This window comes from Echinops telfairi, unplaced genomic scaffold (assembly GCF_000313985.2).
Source record: "Echinops telfairi isolate 266 unplaced genomic scaffold, ASM31398v2 ScPeMD7_17;HRSCAF=63, whole genome shotgun sequence".
In the NCBI taxonomy this organism is placed as follows: domain Eukaryota; kingdom Metazoa; phylum Chordata; class Mammalia; order Afrosoricida; family Tenrecidae; genus Echinops; species Echinops telfairi.
Genome location: NW_022103914.1, coordinates 247,619 through 272,479, shown reverse-complemented (window position 1 = coordinate 272,479; position 24,861 = coordinate 247,619). Strand labels below are relative to the sequence as shown.

At 43.4% G+C, this 24,861-nt stretch overlaps 1 protein-coding gene across 3 annotated transcripts in view; it reads right to left on the bottom strand.

Annotated features, from left to right (window-relative positions):
* Positions 1–24,861, bottom strand: part of CD86 (CD86 molecule) — an 84,823-nt gene that overhangs the window by 14,885 nt on the left and 45,077 nt on the right. For all 3 annotated transcript variants that reach the window (XM_045287561.1, XM_045287563.1, XM_045287562.1), the window contains exons 2-4: positions 21,212–21,261; positions 3,917–4,258; positions 1,164–1,502 (exon numbers count right to left, since the gene is read on the bottom strand). In XM_045287561.1, the coding sequence (XP_045143496.1) occupies positions 1,164–1,502; positions 3,917–4,258; positions 21,212–21,261 (731 nt within the window). The remainder of the gene's footprint in view (positions 1–1,163; positions 1,503–3,916; positions 4,259–21,211; positions 21,262–24,861) is intronic.

Below are 24,861 nucleotides of genomic sequence, written 5' to 3'. Positions count from 1 at the left end.
TTTCCTTACTAGAGGTTAGCCAAGGAGGGAGCAAACCAAAGGACCCGAGTTAGGAAAGATTAAAGTAATCAGACTGGCAGATGCATAGGAGTCAGGGGCAGAGCAGCTGATGATTAGGACAATGTGGATTCAGAGGACATGCATGCCACGAGAAGATCTTGAAATTACTGCTCCTCAAAACAATGTGGACGTTTTCCCTTGAGGGTCAAGCTGCTACTTAAAAATGTCAGGCTCCTCTCCTATGATAATTTCCTCCCATTGGCCTTAACCTGTACCACGTAGTGTGCATGTCAATAGCATTTCTGAGCCCCAATCTTTCTTTGCTGCCTGTGTGATGATCCCGCCGCCACCTCCTGTGCCCTACTGCTCTTCAACCATGGTCCTCTTGTACCTTTTGAGCCTGGACACCATCTCAGAGTTATGCTGTGCAAGAAGCTACTGCCATTTTGACTACCTGCCATCTAAAATGCTCTCCCTTCTGCTCACCAAACTTTGTCTTATTTCTGTAAGGGGAGTATAAGGTTCCACTTCCTTCAGGAAACATTTTTACAAGTCTCAGGAAACTTGCCTTTCTTCTCAATACCTATAAATTGATTTTCAGTCCTTCTTGTTTAAATGTAGTTCTGTATTTCTATGGGATTGAATTTAGATTCTCACTGAACTTTTGTGTGCATCATGACTCTGTTGGAAAGTCTTCAAGGGTAAAGAGCATGCCTTAGACCTTTTAATATTTTCCCCACACATCCAAGAAGGTTCACAATGACCTGTATTCATAATAACTGCCCTGTACAAGTACATGCATAGATGTGCATGCACGCATGATATGGGTGTCTGTGTTATGTTTATGACTGTAAGAATTAAAGCCTGGAAGAAGTCTGAATTTTATCACCTACACTTCAGAGTCTTCCTCCAAAAAGGAGCCAAAAAGACCGGGTCCATTAATGGGCTCAGAGCCTCTTTCTTTAAGTGCAGCATAGGCGCAGAGACTCTTGCACCCTGCATCTTCACTCAGTTCATGAAGCAGTAGCCCTCAGTTTGGGTCCTCCCTAAAAACCTCATAAAATGACCAAATTAGAGGTTTCTCGACATTGGAGATAGTATGTCTTAAGTGTCCATGGATAATATTCATGAATGGAATAAAGGATCTTGGAAAACAGCTTTACCTATAAGATAAGGTTTGGAGTGAAGACACGTCTTCTGCAGCCCAGGTTGCACGGGGAGGGCATCTGTGGGGCAGAGAACACACAGAATACTTGCACTCATGGTATTATCAGGTCTGGTGTAATACAAGCTGATGGAAACACGGTATAGTTCTGTGACGTTATCTTGAAATGGATGCATGGTAGCAGAATACTTGCTAGTTGAATTATCCGTTGAATTCTTGACCAGAAAATACATTTCCTTAGGTGGTGGGTAACCTTGTGTAGAAGAGCAAGTCAAATTTACATAAGATGTATCTGATGAATTAGAATCTGGAATGATTTCAGGCTGACTGAAGTTAGCTGAAAGCAGAAGGGAGAGAGAAAAGATCAGTTTACGTTGGGATGACCAGGTATCTGATCTGGGAACTTATTGGGGGTACATCTCAGAGCCTCCAGCTGTCCTAAAGGTCAACCTCAAGTCATAGTGAGAGTCATATGATGACCCCCACCTTGATTTTTCAGAAATGCAATTTTGAGACCCACTCACTTTCTCCTCATCCAAAGCACGGGGATGCCCTCTGAGCCTGCAGGGTTGAAATGGAACCGACAAAGATCTACAATGGGGCCATTACTCCACGGACAGCAGCCTGTAGGAGATGTGTTCTGACTCAGGACCCTAGTGTCCCCTGGAATCTATTTCAGACTAAGGATAGAAAGGGCTAAAGCTCCACCAGAAATTAACAGAATTCATGGCATTGGTAAACGCTTGATCATGTCTTTCAGAAAAACCAAGCATGAAGTGGTCCGTGAATCGATGGGGGCTGGGATTTAGAAATTCAGTATACTGGTTCTTGGCATGCCCATCAAGACACCTTCATCCCGTTCCATGAGAAGGCAGTCAAATCAAGCCATCTTTAGGGGAAACAGATGAGCTTGATAACTACAGTGACTCTTTTAACTTCTTTAAGTGACCTGCAGGAGGAAGGTAGATTGCCCTGGTGCTACCTACTTTGCCCTTACCCTATGTAGTAGTATCGACGTAACCACACATTGGATGAGTTACAATTTTTCTAGTACACATTAAATAAAAATAACCAAAAAAAACCTCTTAAAATTTAAAGATGATAAAAGCTTGCCGAAGACATGTTCCACCAATGGAACTGGACTACAATTTTGAAAACACTGACATGGCACTTGGTTGCAGAGTCCAAAAGCCCTGGAGCCTGGTTTGACTCATTCACATAGGACTCAAAGGAAACAGCTCCCTCTATTTCTACTTTTGTCTGCTTTACTCTGTGATCGCAGAATACGTATTGATCTATCTGGAATTGTTAATTGGGCACCTGGAAGCCTGCCCTCTCCTAGCAGTCTTCCACTGTGATCAACTTGATTTCCATTCGTAATGACCCAGTGGGGCGGAGGAAAACTGCCCACTGGGTTTCCCAAGGCTCTGACTTTCACAGAAGCAGACAGCCATAGCTTCGCCTGTGGAGCAGCTGGTGGCTTCAAACCACCAACATTTGGGTAGCAACCAAGTGTTTTTAACGGTTGTACCACCAGAGGTCCTCTATCTAACCCTAGAGAAATGAAAACTATGTTCACACAAAAACCTGTACACGAATGTTCACATGTTTATAGTAGCCCCATACTGGAAATAACTCAAGTATTCATCTGGGGATGCGTGGATAAACAGCAGAATGGTACTCAGCAATAAAAAGGAAAAGCACCTTTGATAGGAGCAGCAATTTGGATGAATCTCTGAGGTATTCTTTTGTATCAGAGGAGCTCATTTTAAAAGGTCATACTAGTTCTGTATGCCTCCATTTATGTGGTATTTTCAAAAACGACAAAAGCATAGCATTAAACTGGCTACAGGTGCAAGGAAGGGGTGCCTAGCACGAGGGAGCTTGTTTAGTTTAGTGGAAGTCTTCTTTATTCTGATTGGGCTATTGGCTACACAAATCGCTGCGTGAAAATTCACAGAGCTGGACACCAAAGGGGTGGGGGTGGGGAGATGGAAATTTTTACTATATAATTGATCATTTAAAAAATCTGTAGTGCTCTAACAGTAAGGAGTCCGAAAAAGAAGAAAACGTTCTAATCTTGATGGTGGTGATTGATGAATGCACAACTCTTCTTAATCTGATTGGACTAGTTAATTGTATGACGTGAATCGTATTCCAATTTTTAAAAAAATTGTCATTTGTAGTGCCATTTAGGCTTCTCAAGGCTGAGCGCAGCAGAGGAAACAGGTTTGTCAGCTTGCGGACTACTCATTGAATTATTTCCCTTTTGTCTACTGGGCTCATAATACGCTTGGCAAACAGCTTATAAGGAACCTACAGGAGGTTGGAGGGAAAACCCAAATCGACCGACTGCAATCCTTGCTAGGGACTCCAAGCAAAGATTTTGTGGGCAAAATTTCTCAAACCAAAACAGAAAATGGATGTAAAAGAGATTTGAGGAGAGTAAATGGTTACATAAATTTAAGTAAAGGTCAAATGACTGTGGTTTTCACTTAGTCGCATTATCTTTGTTCATTTGATTCTATTTTGTCTCTAAAGCAGATTACAACTGACCCTTTAGGAGCAAAGTCTAAAAAGTGTAGAGGACGTTCAGTTCCCTACTCCCAGACCCTGCACTCTCTTGAAATGAACTTCCCAGAAGTGGTGGCTCTTTGCCTTCTTTCAACAAGTCCCCCCAAATAGTTCTCTATTCAGATCGTCTCATCTGAAAAGGTTAGGAATCTGATCACATCGTTAATAGTCACTTACCAAACACTGACAGTTCAGAACTCATCTGATTGATAAGAATGTGTCTGTTTGAACTTTTATGATAGACGAAACATTGGTATGTGGCCTGGTCCTTGATCTCAACATCGTGGAGGTACAGGGTCCAACTTTCCTTGTCAAAGCTTAAGTGACGATCCTTATACTTGGAAGCAACATTTTTGAATATCCTTTTGCCTAGGTAAAGTTCATATAAAACGGACTTCTCCTGGTCCTGCAAAAATATGACAAGCTCACTCGGGCTTATGTTTTGAGGGTTGGTAAATTGACATGGCAAAATTGCAGTCTCGTTGAAATGAGCCTGAATCTTGCTGGTGGCAGCAGCACCTAAAACAGGAAGAGGAGAAGCAAGAAAAAAGAACAATATAACTCTCTTTTCTGTCTGTACAATATCTAGGTGCTTTCTTATTAGTAATGATCCTGGAGAACTAGATACTGAGTTTTAGAACTGTGCATACATGCTTGGCATCTGGAAATCTCTCTGAGTCTCAGTTTCCTCACCTGTTTAATAAATAGATGGCTGAAATATTCTGAAGGTCTTTTTTAGAATCTGCACATAATTCTGAAGATTCAACGTCCAGGACAAGAAAATCAGGCAGGGTTAGATAACACATTTACCCTCCTGTTACCTATCAATAATCAGAATATTGATTCACATCACTGTAGCTATTATAGCTGCTCTTATTTCTGTCACCATCACCCTAAACCCTCTTATTCCTTGGCCTGATTGTGGGTAAAAGATTGTTGAAAATAAATATGATCCCCCTTTTCCTTATACCTCACAACAACTCCCTTAGTGGGAGGTCACATTGACTTATATCTTTGACATTCAAAAAGTGCTCTTTTTAGAGCTTCCTCAATGGTTGCTGTTCCCATGACCAGTTCTCCAAAGGATATGAAAAGGTTTGGAAATGACTCCAGTCGTCAACCAAGGCTTCTATTCTCAGTGACCTCTCTAAACCAAACCTCTTTTAGGAATCAGAAAGAGAACTGGGCAAGCATGATGACCGTTCTAGAATTGTGGTAGCCAGAGACCATTTAAGGAACATGAATGAAATGCTGGAAACGAAACATACATCAGGAGGCGAGAATGTTCTTCGGGAGCCTTGGGGAAACCCCAAGGCAAACTTGCTTTTCACAGTATCCACTACCCCCTGGAAAGTTTTGCAACTTACAGAAAATGTGGAAGAGTTCAGAAACAAAACAAAATAACAACAACAAGCTTTAGTCCTTGAGAAAATGTTGGGGTTTGTGTGAGGGATTTTGGCCACCAAACACCTTAAACATGATTATAAGGTTTGTGTAGGCCTTTTCTATGTTAGAGTTACTACTTGAGACATGGACCAGAAATAGTGGTTGGTGAGAGTGTGGGTGGAGTATGGGGTTAAGTGGCATCGTGGGAGCCCTCGTGCCATTGTGGATTATGCATCGGTCTGCTAACACCAAGGTCTGCAATTCAAAATCACCAGCCAGTCTTCAGGAGGAAGATGAGGTTTTCTGCTCCTATGAAGATTTACAGCCTTGAGAACCCGGGCAATTCTACTCTGTCCTATAGGGTCGCTATGAGTCAACATTGACTCCATGGTAATGAGCTTGGCTTTTTGTTTGTTTTTTAAATCGTTTTATGGGAACTCTTACAGCTCTTATCAAAATCCATCCATCCATTGTGTCAAGCACATGTGTACATATGGTGCCATAATCATTTTCAAAACCTTGTCTTTCTACTTGAGCCTCAGCTCCTCATTTTCCCCCTCCCCACCCTCCCTACCTCAAAAAACCCTTGATAATTTATAAATTCCACCCCCCATCCATGTCTTACACCGACTGCTGTATCCATTACCCACTATTCTGTTGTCCACCCCGCTAGGAAGGGGTTATATGTAGATCATTCTGATCCATTCCCCCTTTGTCCCTCACCCTCCTGGTATCTCTATTTTCCTTATTGGTCCTGAAGGGTTTAACTGTCCTGGATACCCTGTGTTTCCAGCTCTGATCTGTACCCGTGTATATGCTCTGGTCTAGTCAAATTTGTAAGGTAGAATTGAGGACATGATAGTCTGGGGAAGGAAGCATTAAGGAACTAGAGGAAAGTTGTATGTCTCATTGGTGCTATACTGCACCCTGACTGGCTCATCTCTTCCTTGTGACCCTTCTGTGAGGGGATGTCCAATTGTCTACAAATGAGCTTTGGGTCCTGAGTTAGTTAATTGTGCCAGCCTGGCCGATAATCACATGTGGTGCTGGTTGAAAGGCGGAGGGATAAATGGGTGGTGAAGCCTCGCCTTTCTAGTTCTCGGGTCTCTTGTTTTGTGATGGTTGCATTGGGTGCAGCTGCCTTAGCAGTTCCCTGCTTCAGCTTGCAAGATGGATTTCCTACAAGACATCCCCAAGGAGAAGCCGCATGGATCTATCCCGATGCAGCCCTGGGTGCTGGAGCAGCCATGTGGAGACCCCTGCCAGTGCTGAGATGCTTACACGTTCACTGACTCAGCTTTCCTCCTGCAGTCGGCATTATTGCCTCTGTTTTGTGAGGTGGAGGACTTTGTGGACTGGTGTTGGGTATGGGTTAATGTTGGACTTGTGGGCTTGGGCAGCATTGGGTTGGGATGTTTTCATGATGCACATTTTCTTTGCATAAAACTCTCTCTTATACGTGAGTTGCTGTGGATTTGTTTCTCCAAAGTACCTAGACTAATACAGGTCCCCACTCCACCCACCACCCACCCTCATTCACATTGATATGATTTTTCGTTCTGGGTCTTTGATGCCTGATACCTGATCCCATTAACACCTCATGATCACACATGCTGGTGTACTTCTTCCATGTGGGCTTTGTTGCTTCTCATCTACATGGCTGTTTGTTTATCTTCAAGCCTTTAAGACTCCAGATGCTATATCTTTCGGTAGCTGGGCACCATCACTTTCTTCACCACATTTGCTTATGCACCCATTTTGTCTTCAGTGATCATGTCAGGAAAAATGAGCATCACAGCATGCTGGATTATTAGAACAAAGTGTTCTTGGATTGAGGGAGCACTTGAGTTGAGACCCAATGTCCATCTGCTATCTTAATACTTAACATATAGATATAAGTACATAGATCTATTTCCCGATCATTGTATATAAATATATTTACATATGTACATGCCTGTATCTAGACCTCTATAAATGTCCTTTGCCTCCTAGTCCTTTCCTCTATTTCCTTTTATTTTCCTCTAGTCCCACTATCATGTCTGGCCTTCATTCCAGTTTCAGTAATTCCTCTTGGTTACATTGCTCTTGATTAAGCCCCTCCAGGCATCCTACGCCCACCTCTCCATTGATTTTAGATCACTTATTGTTCCCATGTCTCTGAGTTGGTTGACACACCCCTTCCTTTCTCCTGCCTCCCCCTCTCCCATGCCCCCCTGGAACCATTGGTCCCGTTGTTTTCTCCTCCAAATTGTTTATCCTGCCTATCATATCTGAATAGACATGTGGAGACAATAAGTTCAAAATGAAGACAAAGCCAAACAAAACAACAGAGGACAACAACAACCACAAAAAACAATGAAAAAAAAAGAAAAGCCTATTATAAATAGTTCCAGGTCTGTTTGTTGACCTGTAGGAGTGTTTTCCAGTCAAGTCTGATGGGGTGCCACGCTCTAGCCCCAATGTCTATTTTTGGTATTCCCCAGGGACTTCATTGCTTTGGTCTCCTTGCTCCTCTATTGCACACCCTTAGTGTATCACCCCAGTGTGATGGGATCAGATTGGGCACAATTCCTGCACGGTGTCTCCAGCATTGTCTCCTGTAGCTCTATGTGTCAATGAGGGATGAGCTTGATTTTGAGTTTGAGGAAAGCATTGTCATTCATATTTCAGTAAGGGGATAATGCCATTAAGGAAAAAAGGAGGTGGTTGGTGAAATATGAGTAGTCATCTAAAAGCTTATGGGAAAATGGAATTAAAAGATAATGGACATTTTCTATAAACTTTTTGAAGCTCCCTTGTAGTGGAGGAGATTGTCACTTGAAGTATGCTTTGGGGAATGTGAGATTTTAAATTGTCTGACAATGGGCTTCACATCTAAGAGTGAGCAGAAACTTGAATAACTGTGATATGCGCTTGACAGAACTAGATTGCCTCCAGATGAGCTTATGAGAACACATAACCAAGGGGGTTGCTGGTGGTCTTACACTCTATGGGAAGTGGACTCCAGGCATCCATACACTCAACATAACCCTGTAACGCACTTGAAAGCATAAAGTGTGAAATCTACACAGCACATGCTACTGTTTGGAGGGAGGAGGAAAATCTACCTGGATACCAAGAAGAGTGAAAGAGCGATCCAACAAAGATTTGCCTGTATTTTTAACCCTTAAGGCAAATCTGGAGCTCCTGCTACTCTTTTGCTAAGCTCTTAGTGATGACAGCATGGGTTAAGAATTGGGTTGCTATCTAGCAGGGAAGCCATGAAGTCCACGTGGAAGAAGCATACCAGCCTGTGTGATCATGAGGTGTTCATGGGAATCAGGGATCAGGCAGCAGAAGACCAAGAACAAACATATCAATGCAAACAAAGCCCATCTGTAGACAATTGGACATCCCCTCACAGAAGGGTCACAAGGAAGGGAAGAGCTAGACAGGGGTGCAGTATAGCACCAATTAAACACACAACATTCCTCTAGCTCTTTAATGCTTCCTTCCCACCCCACTCTCATGACCCCAGTTCTACCTAACAAATCTGATTAGACCACAGCATGTATACAGGTACAGATAAGAATTCTTGACACACGGAATCCAGGACAGATAAAGCCCTCAGGAACAGTATTGAGAGTAGCAGTTCCAGGAGGGTAGGGAGAAGGTGGGGAGAGAAAATGGAGTAAGGGAGAATCGATTGGAATGATCGATGTATAACACACAGACACACACACACACCAGGGAGACAACAGAAATGCGGGTGAAGGGAGACAGTAGATGGTGTAAGATATGAAAATAATAATAATTTATAAATTATCAAGGGTTCACGAGTGTGGGAATGGGGGAAGGAGGGAAAAAATAGGAGCTGATACCAAGTGCTCAAGTAGAAAGCAAATGTTTTGGAAATGATGATGGCAACATAGGTACAAATGTGCTTGCTACAAGTGGTGTATGGATTGGTATAAGAGCTGTAAGAGCCACCACGAAAATTATTTATAAACAAACAGAAAACAATAAATGCTAGAGAGGGTGTGGAGAGACTGGGACCCTCATCCACTGCTGGTAGGCCTATAAATATGTAAAACCATTGTGGAAAGTGAAATGACGCGATCTCAAACAACTGGGACTAGAAACTCCATAGAACCCAGCAAGCCCTCCGCCGAGTGGCTGCCCTGCATAGTGACACACACAGTAAGAACTGACACATGCAGTCCCATGGTGATCACAGCGCTGTTCACATTAGCAGGGAGGTGGAAACAGCCTTTGAAACAGGAAAAGAAAAAGAAACCAGACTGATAAGTTTTCCATATCTGAGTTAAATGATTTTTAAAACAAAACACAACTCAAAAAAGCAGAAAGGGCATTTCTAAAGAATTTGTGCTCCTAATTTTTAAATGAAGTTGCCAAAAATAATAACCCCCACCCATTGACCCTAAAGACCTTTTTAGTAGTTTTCTATGGATGTTGTAACAAATTATCACAAATTAATGATTTAAAACAATATTCTTCTCACATGTGATTGGGGAGGTGGACTACTGTAGACATCCCCATTCCCACCCACCCAAAAAAAGAATTGGGCTGTAAATTGCAAGGTGGGCAATTCAAACACACCAGCTGCTACGTGGGAGATAGATGAGTCTGTCTGCTCCCATAAAGATCTGCAGTCTTGGACACGCTGTGGTGCAGTTTTACTGTGTCCTGTAGCGCTACCATGAATCCGGGTTTGACTGGACAGCCGTGGGTTCAGTTGGGTTTTAGTGGAAATGCAAGAGTGCCACCTTCTGTAAAAGCTTCTCACAGTGACCATTTCAGAAATTCATTCTGGATTTGTCATTTTGTCATATTACAGAGAGAAAAATGACCGAATGGAGAAATCAAGCACAATTGGAAGTTCTGTCCGTGGGCAGTAACTGTGCCTCTTGGGCCTGGACATGACTTGCCTTTTGCTTCTTCGTGTATACTTGTCTCTCTGCACAGTCTCATGGCACTTTCCTCCCCGACAACTTTCTCGATCAGCGGGCTATCCAATCTTTTTAACCCAAGATTCTTTTTGCAAAGATCGAAGGGCTTTCTCTCCCACCCATGCAGCTGACCTCCTCCTCACCAACCAATTGAAGGTTGGCCTGTGGCTGGTGAGACGGGCAGCATCTCCAGTCACCAGTCTCACCCTAGACTACATTTGGACAAGCGTTTCAGGTGCACATTCAAGTTGTAGGAATGTTGCTAGAGACCATTCCCTGAAGATCACTGAAATAATCCGGCGGGGGGGGGGGGGGGGGCGGCGGGGGGTGCAAAAGCAGACACCTCAAAAACAAACCAAAATACCCCTGTGGGTTTCAGAGACTGCAATTCCTTATGGGAGTAGAAAGCCGCACTTTGCCCCTGGGGAGTGGCTGGTGTTTTCAAACTGTTGACCTTGTGGCTTGCAGCCCATTATGCCAAGACACCTACAATGTTACAACAATGGTGCGGATGGCCCAGGATCGGGCTGTGTTTCCTTCTAATGTACACTGGGTGGATATGAGTCGGAACTGACCCGATGGTACGTACTGTATCTACTCGAGTATAAGCCGAGTTTTCCAGCACATGTTTAATGCAATTTTGTGGTCAGATTAGGTGCCTCGGCTGATATTCGGATTGGCTTATACTCGAGTATATACAGTAACAACAACAGCCGTTTTTCTTGCTATAGTACAAAAAGACCCTTTCTTTAATTGACAGAGAAGCTCTGAGTACTTTTCTTTTCTGGCAAGGGGTGGTCATTCAAATACGTTTGGGAACCTATGTATAGAGGACCCAAAGTGGGGAAGCAAATGAAACATTTCTTTCTGTCAAGGCGCAGCTGCTAACCCAAAGGTTGGAGGTTGTGTCTCCAGAGGTACCTTGAAAGAAAGGCCAGGTGATCTACTTCCAAAATACAGCCCCTGAAAATGCTGTGTATCATGGTCCGTCTCTCCACACATGGGGTCGCCATGACTCTGGCACCTGGTTTATGGCTCCTCGAGCCCCTTCTCCTAACTGTGGGGTGGAAGTCACCCTGAAGGCCATTCTCAACGGACCTAAACGTACTTCACAGCTTACACTGCGGCACCTTGTCAACTGCTATTTTCCATGATACCGTTCAGAGCTAACGACAGACGATCCTGCTAATCACCTCTGACCACACAAAAGATGATATAACTCAAAGTCTGTTCTCCCTCAGTAGTTCCAGGCCTCTTTGTTTAAACCTTAGACCACTTCTGGATAAGCTCTGAGACTCTCCCTCTGCCCCAGTATTGGGTAAGAGAAATGGTCTCAGTCTCATGATGACGGAATGTGCAGTGATGGCAGGAGCTAGATGTCACCCTAATCAGCTAAAAGCGTTTGTGTCGAAAGACACTTAAGAACTTCCTCAGCAAGGTACTATTTGAATGCCACACAAAACTATAGTCTTCTAAACTTAGGAGGTTTCTGACTCTCACTGGACTTCCATCCTCCTTGGCACTAACCCAAAATGCCCTTTCTCGTGTTACTGTCTTTGTCCACAAATGTTCCTTTTGTTACTGAACTTCTTTTTAAGCTTAATACAGCCTTCTCAGTCTTTTTTTCTTCTTCTCTTTTTTAACATTTTATTAGGGGCTCATACAACTGTTATCCCAATCCATACACACATCAATTGTGTAAAGCGCATTTGTACATCGTTTCTCAAAACATTTTCTCTCCATTTAAACCCCCGACATTAGGTCCTCATTTTTCCCCTCCCTCCCTGCTCCCCCCTCCCGCATGAGCCCTTGATAGTTTATAAATGGGTATTTTGTCATATCTTGCCCTGTCCGACGTCTCCCTTCATCCACTTTTCGGTTGTCTGTCCCCCAGGGAGGAGGTCACACACAGTTCCATGTAATCGGTTCCCTCTTTCCTACCCATTCTCCCTTTACCCTCCCTGTTTTGCCACTCACACCACTGGTCCTATAGGACTCATCCGTCCTGGATTCCCTGTATTTCCAGTTCCTATCTGTACCAGTGTACCTCCTCTGGTCTAGCCAGTCTTGCAAGATAGAATTCGAGTCATGGTAGTGGGAGCGGGGAGGAAACCTTTAGGAACTAGAGGAAAGTTGTATTTCTCATCATTGTTACATCGCACCCTGACTGGCTCATCTCCTCCCCGAGATCCCTCTGCAAGGGGATCTCCAGTGGCCTACTAATGGGCTTTGGATCTCCACTCTGCACTCCCCCCATCATTCACTATGGTAAGATTTTTTGTTCTGATGATGCCTTACACCTGATCCCTTCGACACCTCGTGGTTGCATAGGCTGGTGTGCTTCTTCCATGTGGGCTTTGTTGCTTCTGAGCTCGATGGCTGCTTGATTACCTTCAAGCCTTTAAGACCCCAGACGCTATACTTTTTGATAGCCGGGCACCATCAGCTTTCATCACCACATTTGCTTATGCACCCATTTGTCTTCAGGGATCCGTTCGACACCCCGTGATCACACAGGTTGATATGTTGTTCCATGTGGGCTTTGTTGCTTCTGAGCTAGATGGCTGCTTGTTTACCTTCAAGCTTTTAACAGCCTTCTCAGTCTTCTTACATTAAAGTATTTCATTTCTTCACCCTTTTCAGATGTTTTCTCCACTGTTGTGTTGAACGGAAATCTGTCCCTCCCCAAAGGAAGCCCCTTGCCTTCAGCTGCTATTTGTTTTATCAAGTTCAGGGGGATCTTGTGTAACCCCTTCTCCATTTTGAGGTGTCCCCCTCTCTTGTTGCTAGCACCTAGTGATCTGTCACTACCCCGGTGTTCATTAAGGACTTTGACATTAGAGACAAGACCTTAATCCATGTGGGGACTCTGCAAATGAATTTTGGACCCCCACTGTCATTCATAGCCTTCTGCAAACTGGGTGTTCAGAATTTAAACTCTAAGACAGTTTCTAACCCAGATTTGTATTTCATTATTGACAATCCTTGGATCACAGAGGCTGCTGTGCTTCTTCCTTGTGGACTTAGTTGACAAGTCCCATAGATGGCTGCTTGTTTTAAAACAAGTCTTTAAGGACCCGGATGCTTTTCTTTCTGATAGCTCAGCACCACCTGATTTTTTCTACCACACTTTACTCTAGAACCCATGTCTTCAGCAGTCTCTTCACAAGGGCAAGAGCCAAGTAGGGTCATATCATAAGAACTAATTAGAACATTCTACTTTTAATGAACTGTCCTTAGAACAAGAATTCCTGATGGCACAATCATTACAGCATTCCATTTCTAACTTAAAGGTCACCAGTTTGAACCCACCATTTCACAATAGGAAGATGGCGCTGTCTGCTTATCAAAAGACTTCCAGTCTTAAAAACCCAATAGCATAATTCTACCCTGTCTCGTAGGGTCTCTATTAGCTGAAATCAACATAAAAGGAGTTGGTTTTGGTTTGACTCTTACAACTGAATGCTTGAGCACTCTTAGAGGAAATTATTCAATTGTTCAGACTGGTGACCTTATAAATGTGTAGACTCCATTCTCACTTCACTTGACTCCAGTGCCGGTTGGTATTTCTATACCATGTGCCTTTCCACACATCAGTTATTTCAAATGCATACCCCTTACTATTGCTTTTAGTTTCTCTTTCCCTTAAATTGTGACCAATGTCATCACTCCTAGTCCTCCCACCCCTCCCTCTCTACTGAAAAGACTCAAGCAAGGATTGTCAGAGGTGTCCCCTCAGGGCCACATCCTAAGTGTTTTGCTGGCCTCATCTTCTTTAACCACTTTGTTGACTAACAACATTGACTAGTTCTCCTTCTTGAACTTTTTATTCTTTCCCAATCTCTGGTCTCCTGACAATTCTCTCTGACTCTTCCTTAAACTTTGAGGATCTCCAAGTGCCTATTTTTAGTCCTTTCCTCAATCTCCCTGGTATTTCCCCTCTAACCCCATAGATTTTTCTGCCAGGTGTAAGCTAATAGTTCATAGATACTTATTTCCAGCCCATAACTTTCCCTAGCGTTCTGAACACCCATATCCAACTGCCTGCTGGATGCTTCCATCTAGATATTCTGTTCCTCTCCTTCAAACCTGCGTCTCCTCTCTCCCAATGAATGGCGTCCCACCTACTGTTGTCAGTCATTGTCTGAATCATAGAAAGAAGCTACCTATGAGAAGCTACACACGTGTGGCTGAGGAGACATAGGAATATTACAACCAGAGATGTTAAGAGGAGAGAGGGAGTCAGTAGAAAGTACATAAAATGGGTAATGGGGGGGTATATTTGTATAGAGATTAAAGAGTATTATGTTTTAGAATACTGAAAGGAGATCCTCTGTTACAGGATAAAGATGATTATCTAAGACTGTTCATGACCTGGATATTTCGGTTAAAATTATTTGTGCTTTGATTTTATATACATTGCGCACACACAGACACACACAATCATATGTACATAGAGTATGTTGCTGAAGTTATTAGATAACATTGAGTTAATTTTTGGCTCACAGAAACCCCAGGTGACACAGTAGAACTGTCACATGGGGTTTCCTAGGCTGTAATAGGAGAACGTTGCCAGGTCTTTTCCTTGCAGACCATCTGTCAGCCTTTCAGTTTGCTGCCTAGTGCTCAGGCATTCCATTACCAGTATTTCTAATGGATCTTCAAGATAGATGGAGTTAGTTTTATATAAAATGTAAAAGCAGATATTATCATCTGAGTTCGTAGACATGCCAGGATACAGAGTGATAAACCAGATATAATAATTGTGGATAAATGAATATAAGGGGACTGATTTTATTGCCTATAAACAAACCTTACAGTAAATTAAACACCAAAACCTGAGGACACATTGCTGTCTTGTGTATCGGTTGGGAGTAAAAGTCTGAGTGAAGAAGATACTTTAGTTACATCAAGTACAAGGAAAGTAGGACTAACGTATTTTATGGGTTAACATTTAAAACGAAAATGAAGTAATAATAGAATTATAAAATATAAAATGCAAAAGAATTATAATAACCAAGCATGCAAAGAAAAAATGAATAATGAGCATAACATTTCTTTTTAAAGAAATAGTTTAGCTAAATTGTAGCCAGAAAATCTTCCAAAGGAGGAAATGCTCCTCTAACTATCTGATAAGGGATTCGGAAGATTTATTCTTTTGGCAATGTAAGAAAAAGATCAAGGATACCACAGACAAAAATCAGAGAAAATACAGATAAGACTGGAAAAATTCAGGAAAACAACGCAGGAACAAATGAACAAAATAAATGAAAAATTAGAAACCATATAAAAAATAGAAATCCAGAAGTCATACTTCAGTTTCAGGAATAGGTAACTCCTTGGGGATTCAGTGAAAGCAGATTTAATAGAACTGGGGGGGAAATTCTTTGTATTAACCTATTAGAAGAATACTCAGAAAAAAGAACAGCTACCACCAAGCCAAAAAAAGAAGAAGAAAGCCTACGAATTACGTGGGACAGTATCAAGAGGAATAACTCATTTGATCAGATGAATTCCAGGACAAGAAGAGACAGATAGATGGAAATATAAATAGATACATAAATACATACACGGACAGATTGATAGACAAGCACCAACAAAATTGTTGGAAGAAAATTTTCCTGATATCATTAATGACAAGAAGCTATCCATTCAAGAGACTCAGTGAGTCCCAAATAGAATATACTGCAAAGAAGATCACCAAGACCTATCATAATCAAACATTCTAAAATCAAAGATAAAGAAAGAATCCCAAAAGCAGCCCAGGAAAAATGAAGTTACCTTCAAAGGACTAATATGACTCAGATCTGGTATCTTGGTAGAAACCATACAAGCAAGAAGGTAATGCAATCACCTATACACAATTCTTTTCCAAAAAATTGCCAACCAAGAATTATATCTCCAGCAAAACTGTCTTTCAAATATGATGGTGAAATTAACATGTTCCCAATACTGCGCGTCAAGAAGCCCTCGTGGCATAATGATTACTCACGGGGCTGAGCTCTGCCAGGCCAGCAGCTCGAAAACAGCAGCAGCTGGGGAAAGACTGGGCTTTCTATTTCCATAAACCGCTGCAGTCCCAGAAACCCTCGGGGCAGTTCTACCCTGTCCTATCAGGTCAAGAGGAGTTCCCATCAACTTGATGGCAGTGAGTTGGGTTTGGGTTTGGTCCATCAAAGACACATCCGGGCAAGTCCGTCAGGGAGACGGCCCTTCCTGGGCTGTCTGGAGACAGTGGAAATAATCCACTTTCTAATGCACTCTGCCTGAGGACAAGTGTTCTCGTCCCTCGTTAATGTCTGAGGGGATTCAATGGAGGCTTTAATATGCATGGGGACTCTGCAAATGAATTCCAGGCTTTCCCTGTTATCCATAGCTTTCGGCAAATGCTCAGAATTAAAGCTGGAATACAGGCTTCTTAAAATGGTGAGAAGCGGGAAGATTAGGATACTTATTTTGACAATTCAAGATGCCTCTGTAGTCTGGACTACTAACCTAAAGGTTGGTATTTGAACCCATCTGGCAGCACAGTGGAAGACAAATTTGGAGAAGAGCTTCTGTAAAGATAATATAGCGTCTGGGGTCTTAAAGTCTTGAAGATAAACAAGCAGCCATCTAGCTCAGAAGCATCAAAGCCCACATGGAAGTAGCACACCAGCCTGTCTGACCACAAGGTGCAGAAGGGACCAGTTATCAGACATCAATGAACTAAAAATCAGATCAGTGGGTGCCCACCTTCCTGATACGCTCACTGAAGACAAACGTGTGCATAAGCAAAGGTGGTGAAGAAAGCTGATGGTGCCAGGCTATCAAAAGATATAGTGTCTGGGGTCTTAAAAGCTTGAAGATAAACAAGCAGCTAACTAGCTCAGAAGCAACAAAGCCTACATGGAAGAAGCACAACAGCATGCATGACCACTAGCTGTCGAAGGGATCAGGTATCAAGCATCAAAGAACAAAAAATATCATTGTAAAGGTGGGTGAGTGCAGAGTGAAGACTCAAAGCCCATCAGTAGGCAACTGGACACCTCCTCACTGAAGGGTTGAGGGGAGGAGACAAGCCAATCAGGGTGCAGCGTAGCAACAATGAAACATATAACTTTCCTCTAGTTCTTAAATGCTTCCTCCCCACCACTATCATGATCCCAATTCTACCTTACAAATCTGGCTAAACCAGATGATGTACATTGGTACAGATAGCGACTGGAAACACAGGGAATCCAGGACAGATGACTCCTTCAGGACCAGTGGTGAAAGGGGTGAGGCCTGGAGGGTGAAGGGAATGTGGGGTGGAAAGGGGGAACCGGTTACAAGAATCTAGGTAGTGCCTCCTCCCTGGGGGATGGACAGCAGAGAAGAGGGCAGGGGGAGACGTCGGACAGTGTAACTTATGACAAAACTATAATAAGTTGTGAATTATGAAGGGTTCATGAGGGAGGGGGGGAGGGAGGGGGAAATGAGCAACTGATATTAAGGGATGAGGTGGAGGGCAAATGTTTTGAGAATGATGAGGGCAGCGAATGTACATATGTGCTTGACACAATGGATGGATGCATGGATTGTGATGAGAATTGTACGAGCCCCCAATAAAATAATTTTTTAAAAATCACAGCATCAAAAAAAAAGATAATGGCTAAGAAAACTGTGTTTTGTAACGCACTAGAGGAGCAGGAGTCAAAATGGACTTAGTGACTGGGCTCTTTGGTTGGTTGGTTTTCCCTTGCCAGTACCTTCAGAAACAATCCTCTGATACCACCTCCACCTCGTTCAGTCATCCAATTTTCACCTCAAGAATAGGGGTAGCCCATTTTAAATTTGTTCTCTCACTCAAAAAACTCATTGCCATTTTAGTTTTTGTTATTTTCTGCTTTCTTTTGAATTGAGGTTTTTCTGTGTATTTGTTTGCTTGTTTTGGGGGTGGGGGCTCTTTTGAGTGGTTTTCTGTACATGACATCCAGGATAGTTAAATCTATAGAAACAAAAAGTAGATGAATAGTTGTTTCCGAGGGTTGTGGCAGGGGCTGGTGGAAGGAAATGGGGAGCTAATAATAATAAGTACAAGAGTGCAGAAAATGTTCTCCACTTGATTGTGGTAATGATAGCACAATTCTTTTTGTGTGTATTTAAACCATTGGATTGTGTGGTATATGGATTACCATATATACTCATGTATAGGCCAAGTTTGTTAACACATTTTTATGCAGTTTTTGTGGTAAAATTAGGTGCCCTGGCTAATATTCAGGTTGGTTTATACTTGAGTATATACGGTATATGTCAGCAGAACTGTTAAAATTAAAAAAACAAGCAAACTATTGCCATGTCTGAGTCACATGACTGAGGAAGAACACGGAAGATAGGCATGTGCCAGGCAGGGGAAATGGATGATTTCACTCAGCAGTCATCTTGACTGTCAAGTGAATCAGTCGACAATGCATTTATGCTGTGGATGATCTAGGCCAATTGTATCACCTTTCTCTCATTGGATGCCCGACCCTGTGACTAGTTCATTATCCCTTCACCAGCTGGGGAAGCAGAGATTGACATGAAGAAAGATGGATAAAACTCAGGCTGATTCCTTTAAAGAAAAAAAGGAGGAGGCGGAAACAGAGGAGGAGAAGATTTGTATCTGTGGGTGTGTTTGATAGTGTGTGTTATTTCCCTAGCAAACGTTACCATCTTCCTATCTTACTTTTCATTTGTAATGCCCCAAATATAATCAATTCCTCTCTCACCACCATTAGGCACAAAGAGGTGCCATTTGGGGGAGTTATTTTCAAAGTTGCAACCTTGACAACTCTTTGCAGGAGCAAAGAACTTTCCAGCAGGGTTTCAAAGGCAAAAAGCAAGGGCCAAAGTGACGTTTGGACCCAGTTTGCTGGGGGTGGGTGGGTGGTGGTTTTACTTTCTTACTTTCAGCCTGCAGAATCAGGATCTTTGGGAAGAAGTGATGCCTCAATTTAGTCTATTCTGAAAGAAATTATAGGGTGTTTTCCCTCCTTCTTATGCAGGTCATAGGAGCTGGTCAGGTCACTGTGATGAGGACTGGGGCCACCTTTCAGGGCAGCCAGGGTGCTGTCTTAAAGGCAGGCAGAGGGTGTGCTGGTGAGGAGCTTATGAGAATGGATAAGGGAAAAGCAATAGGACCAGTAGAAGTCATTCTGGTCACCAAGGAAGAAATTCTACCACTTATGGGTGGCTCATAAGCAAAGGTTGGGAGAAGCAGTATAATGTCATTGTTAAGTGATCAGATAGGACCCCAGTGACATATTGGGCTGTTAATGGTAAGGTCAGCAGTTTGAATCCATCATCAGGTGCTGCGGGAGAAAGGGGAGGCTGTCTGTGCTCATAAAGATGTATATATAGCCTGGGGAATCCGAGAGTGCAGTTCTCTCCTGCCCTATGTTGCTGGTCTGAGTAGGAATTGGCTCAACATCTGTGGAGGAACAGGGTAAGTGAACAGATACTGAATCCAATCTCCCATCACTCCCTGCTGTCCCGCATGTGGATGCAAGCCCTATCAATCTTTACCACAGTTATCTCAGGCAAGTTACTACCTGCTCTTGTAAATGTAAATGGGACTAACAACAGATCTTGGTCATAGATTTATTGTGATGTTTCAATGAGTTAAGATTTATAAAGTGCTTAGAACAGTACTTGGCACAGAGTAAGTGCTGCATACATATCTGTCAAATAAAAGAAGCTGGATGGATAAAGAATCCTGTTGATAACATTCTCCAAAGTCCATCTCTCTTTAAAACACACACACACACACACACACACACTCCAAAGCTAAAGTACTTGGTCATGTCCCTGGAAGGTAGAGGTATTGCTATCATCAGCAATGAAGTGCTTAGTTACCCTATCTATGGACCTCATCCTCAGACTGAACAAGCTCCTATGCACTAAGCAGAAAACAGAAAGCACAAGTTTCCTAGCATAGCCAGCATGAATATGAGGGAGCAGCTCCCTCTGCTGCCCTGGTTCCTATTACCTATGACTGGGATGGGGACAGGGGCCAAGCGCCTAGAGGAGACCTGTGGCTCGCCCAAGGGTTGTCAGGCTGCCTGGATGCTGCCTTGCAGGCTCAGTTAACCTTTCCCATCTGCCTCTCACCATGCCTGGGATGACTTCCCTCTCTGTGCTCAGTGTGAGAAAATGAGCAGCAGGAGGAAACTGAAAGGCAGAGTCTTAGGATGTGATGCAGGGGCTCTGGCCAATCCCATTTCACATGAAACTCAGAGAGGAACAGCAACACGGAAGAGCCGAGCTTTGTGGGCGGCTTTAAGAAAAATGATACAAAAATGACAAATGGCAGGTGCCTGTGTCCCTCATCACATCACCCAAAAGGAGGAGAAAGTCCCTGTGGGAAAGGGGCAGGAGTCTTCGCTTTATTGTGGTTAAAAGACCTTATTCATGCTCATTTTAGCCACACACAGACCGGTGACTACTCTTTGAGGAGCCTTGATGTGCTCTTGAAAGGGGCTCTGGGGAGGGGTTGTGCCCACAAGGCGTCCTAAGGCTCCAGCTGCATTAGCTTCATGGTTCATCTGTTGATGAGCCCAGTGGAAGGTCACGGAAGCAGGAAGTAGAGAGCGGGAGCCCTTGATCTTCCCCATAGACAGCTACAACTCCGGTCTGAGGGAGCAAGCTGGCAGAGAAGAGAGTAGAGGGAGCCTGCAGGGAACATGTAGACCAATGCTCCCTGGCAAAAGGAAGTTCTGGAAGCCTGTCAGCTGCTTATTAATGGCCAGAGAATGCCAGCAATAGGGATAAAGAAGACCAGAAGGGAGTCTACACGGAACAGAAGGATCGAGCGTCAGTGGTGTTTTGTCTGGCTCCCTGGGCACTGCTGGCCGGTCCAGTCCACCCTGCTCTGTGCACCCAGGACCATGGGTGTGAGGTGGCAGAGGAAGAGCACGCACACAAGAGTAGGACTTCATCCCTGTCTGCTATCCATCACTGAGATACCTGATTTCGAGCTCTACGCTTCTCTTCTCCAGGAGAGACTTTTTGCATGCAGTATGGCACAGCCTCGGGAGGAAGTGACTAAAACCCCACCATGTCTCGGACTGGGACTTGCAGAGTTCAGAGAGCAGTGGAAGGATGCTAGGTCTTCATAAAGTCCAAGCGTGCTTACCGTAGAGCAGGCTGATCATCACAAAGAGAATGCTTCTCTGTCCCATAGTGCTGGAATCAAAAATGAAAAGATAAAATCAATGAGAAATCAAAACTGAAAAAACAAACAGTCCTTACTAAAACATGCCAATCAGAGCTTGGGACACAGGCTCCTGAGAGTGGCAGAGACAATGCCGCGTACCCACAGACAGGCCCTGGTTTCCAGCCTCCCGGAAGTGAGCAAGCCATGTGATTGTGTTTCAATCCATGAATCATGGCAATATGGTGGAAGAGGAGGGTGTTACTTCCAGATCTGGCTCCAAAAGCCTCCCTACTGGCTCCTCCTTCTCCTGCTTTCTTGACAGGATCCAGAGAAGTCCAAGGACTTAGAAGATGGCAAAGGCTGTTCACTGTTCACTGAATAAGTGAATGAAACCAAGCCGGGCCCCTACACTCGGAAACAAAAAAGAAGCATTTATTGTGTTCAGCTCTTGGGATGGGGGGGCGGGGTTGTTTATTTCAGCAGTTAAGATGCTTTACCTGAACCAGGACCGTGAGAATGATGGACATGTTTAGACATCAATCTTTCTTTGGTGCATCTGTTCTCAACTTTAATGTGCCACAGAGTCTGTTCAACCTCCCCAGGCTTCTGCTCAGGAATTTTTATTTTTAACAAAACTCCCAGGTCACCCCAATGCTGCTGGTCCAAGGGTCATACTTTGAAAAGCCACGGCACTGGAGTAGTTACATAATCAACCTGATGGAGTCAAGTTGTCACAGCCCTGACTTTACATTCTCTTCCTCTCTTTTCTTTCTTTCTTTCTTTTCCATTCACCCACTTACCTGAACTTATACCAAAGAAGGGTATAGAATGGCTTGCAGAGAAACATATCATAAAGAAACATGACCAATGTTAGAAATTTATAAAAATACAAATCAAAGATGTATATAAAATAGAGCCAGGTAATAAATGCTAACCATAGAAATCTACTTCGCTGGTATGGGGTAGGACATTAATTTGGCGCAGAGCTTTTTAATATCCAGTGTGAAAAAGGAAGCCTGATCAGTGGATGAATCCATAGAACTGCCCATAAGATGAAAACAAACCAATGCTCAGGAGATGCACAGCTAGTTCTGATCCAAATTCCAAAGAAGCGATTTCGTCTTTGGAGAGTGGCTGCTATGGGCTGTGCCAGATGCCCTTCTTCTATGTTCCCTTGAAAGCAAACAAGGGTATTGGGCAGCGCTTCTGTTAAATTTCTCCCCTTCCAGACTACACGCTCGAAAGTGTTGTGTTTTTTTTTTTTAGAGTAGATGATATCTGCACACGTACTAAATGTAACAGGCACAGTGAGAAATGGTGGGAAGTAGGTCTCTCTCCCCTGGTCATAGATGTGACTAGAGTGGTCATACCAGTGTCCAGTTTCTTAACCTCTGCTTATAGTTCTTCAAAGCAAAACAAAACAGAGCACAACTGGCACCCATATTCTTTTCTCTTATGAAACACGAAGGGTAGCATCCTATCTACATTACTGCCTACACTTAACCATGATGTTGGAGACGGTTCTGTATCAGTGCATAATGAGCAGCTTCTTTCTAACAGGTGTAGGTTATTCTATTGTTCAAGGGAACCTCAAAAAGTTAGTGGGAAAATATCATTATCTTCCAACTCCATTTTTCTATGCACGTTTGGAAGCCCCCTCATATCAATGATAATCACTTATTTTACTAAGCCCCTTTGATGGATATTTAGATTGTTTCCATTTTGGGGGGGGCTGCTGTGAATGAGCTTAAACATATGCCCTTTCACATGTATGGGAGGAAGCTATAGTCACAGAAGTGGAAAGGCTTGAGCAATGGGTTACGGGGTACTAGCAATTTTAAATTTTACAGATCCCTGACAAATTCCTCTCTCATAAGATCATGTCAGTTCATACTCACCCAAAACCTGGGAGTGCTGGTTGTCACATTCCTTTGATTGACATAGTAATGCTATCCAATTCATGATCTCTGTCCTCTCTGTCCATCGGGAAGGTGAAACTGGCATCTCTTTGTCATTTTAAAATGCATGTCCCTTATTGTGAGTGAGTAGGGGCACCTTTTCAAATGTAGGAAAGATAGTGCTTCCAATTCTATGTGTGAACTGTCTGCAAACGTCTTTTGCTCACTTTTAATTTGAATTGCTGCTTTTCTTATCTTTCTTATTAACTGGCAGGAACCCTTTTACATGTAGGAAGTTAGCATTTTACGACAACAAGATGCACATAGTCTCAGTTGCTGAAATACACAATAGATATTCAGCAAACGAACTGAACTGGCCAGCTTCAGGTTGCTCTCGCCCTCCCTTCTAGTCATTTCCATAGGCGGCAGAACCTGGGCATCACCAGTTGGGTCAACTTGATCACCGCTCAAGGACAGGGCCAGGAAGAGAGTTCTCCCTTTGATCCCTGTGTGTTTTCGCATAGTAAATCACCAACAGCGTGCTATTCACGACAGAACCTGAGTTTGAACTACATGGTGTGGGGAATCTGTTGTTTTCAAACCAGACACCATTATGCTTGACCAAACCAAATATGCGGGGTTTTTTCTTCCTAATTTGTATTTTCGGATGACATATCAAACAAGGATACAAAATCAAACTATAAGTTGTATAAATTTTACCTCTAATTACTCTGAAATTCAGGTAATATGCAGTCCTGGAAAACCTTAGCTAGGTTGTCCCTGCCATTTCATGATGCATTAAGAGCACTAGATTTGAATGTAGAGTTCATGAGTTCAAATCCCAGCTCTACACATAAAGCCAACAAGCAAACAAACAAGAAGAAACTGAACATCAAACCCACCGTGATTGAACCAGTGCCAACTCATAGTGACCCCACCTAGGGCGTGCAGGGCTGTGAATCTCTACAAGAGCAGGCAGCATCACCTTTCCCCCCTGGGGTGGCTTTGAGCGGCCGACCTTGGGGTTAGCAATCCAAGTTACTCCTGTGCTTCACTTTAAGGGGCGTCAGTCCTTCGTTTATGAAATAGAAATGAATTCCTCGCCACTCTAGTCTTGGTGGGTGTGGCAGGAATGTGGTAGGTAAGCTGCTTTGGGCTCTGAAGAAGAGCCCTCCGAAATGAACCCCCAGCCGCAACCACAAGTCTTGCTTCTCTACCCCTGCGAAGTGGAAACTCTTGCTTTTGTAGGGAGAGAGCCAAAAGGGGAAGGGGAGAGGAAAGAACCTGAGAATTTATGGGGGGATTCTCTGAGAGGAGATTTCCGTCAGCTCTGAGCACAATAGACCTTGCGAGCAGGGTGAACGGGTTAGAACCCTACAAAGGACAGCCTCTGCCTAGGCAACGCCCACCGCACACAACCCTCACTTGGCATGCCTGGCACACAACACTCACTTGGCATGCCTGGCCGATGGTAGAACCCTAGTGGGAATCAGATACCGAGTCACTGCCAATAGTATTACTCATTCCTCTCCATACAACAAACAAACAAACAAACAAACAAACAAACTCGCGGCCATCAAGCCAGTTCTGACTCATAGCGACCCAATAGGACAGAGTAGAACTGTCTCTGTCAATTTCCAGACTGTAACAGAGCAGAAAGCCTCGTCTTTCTGCCTCCAGGCGGTTGACTTTGCTATTAGCAGCCCAACTTGCAACTAACCGTTACAAGGC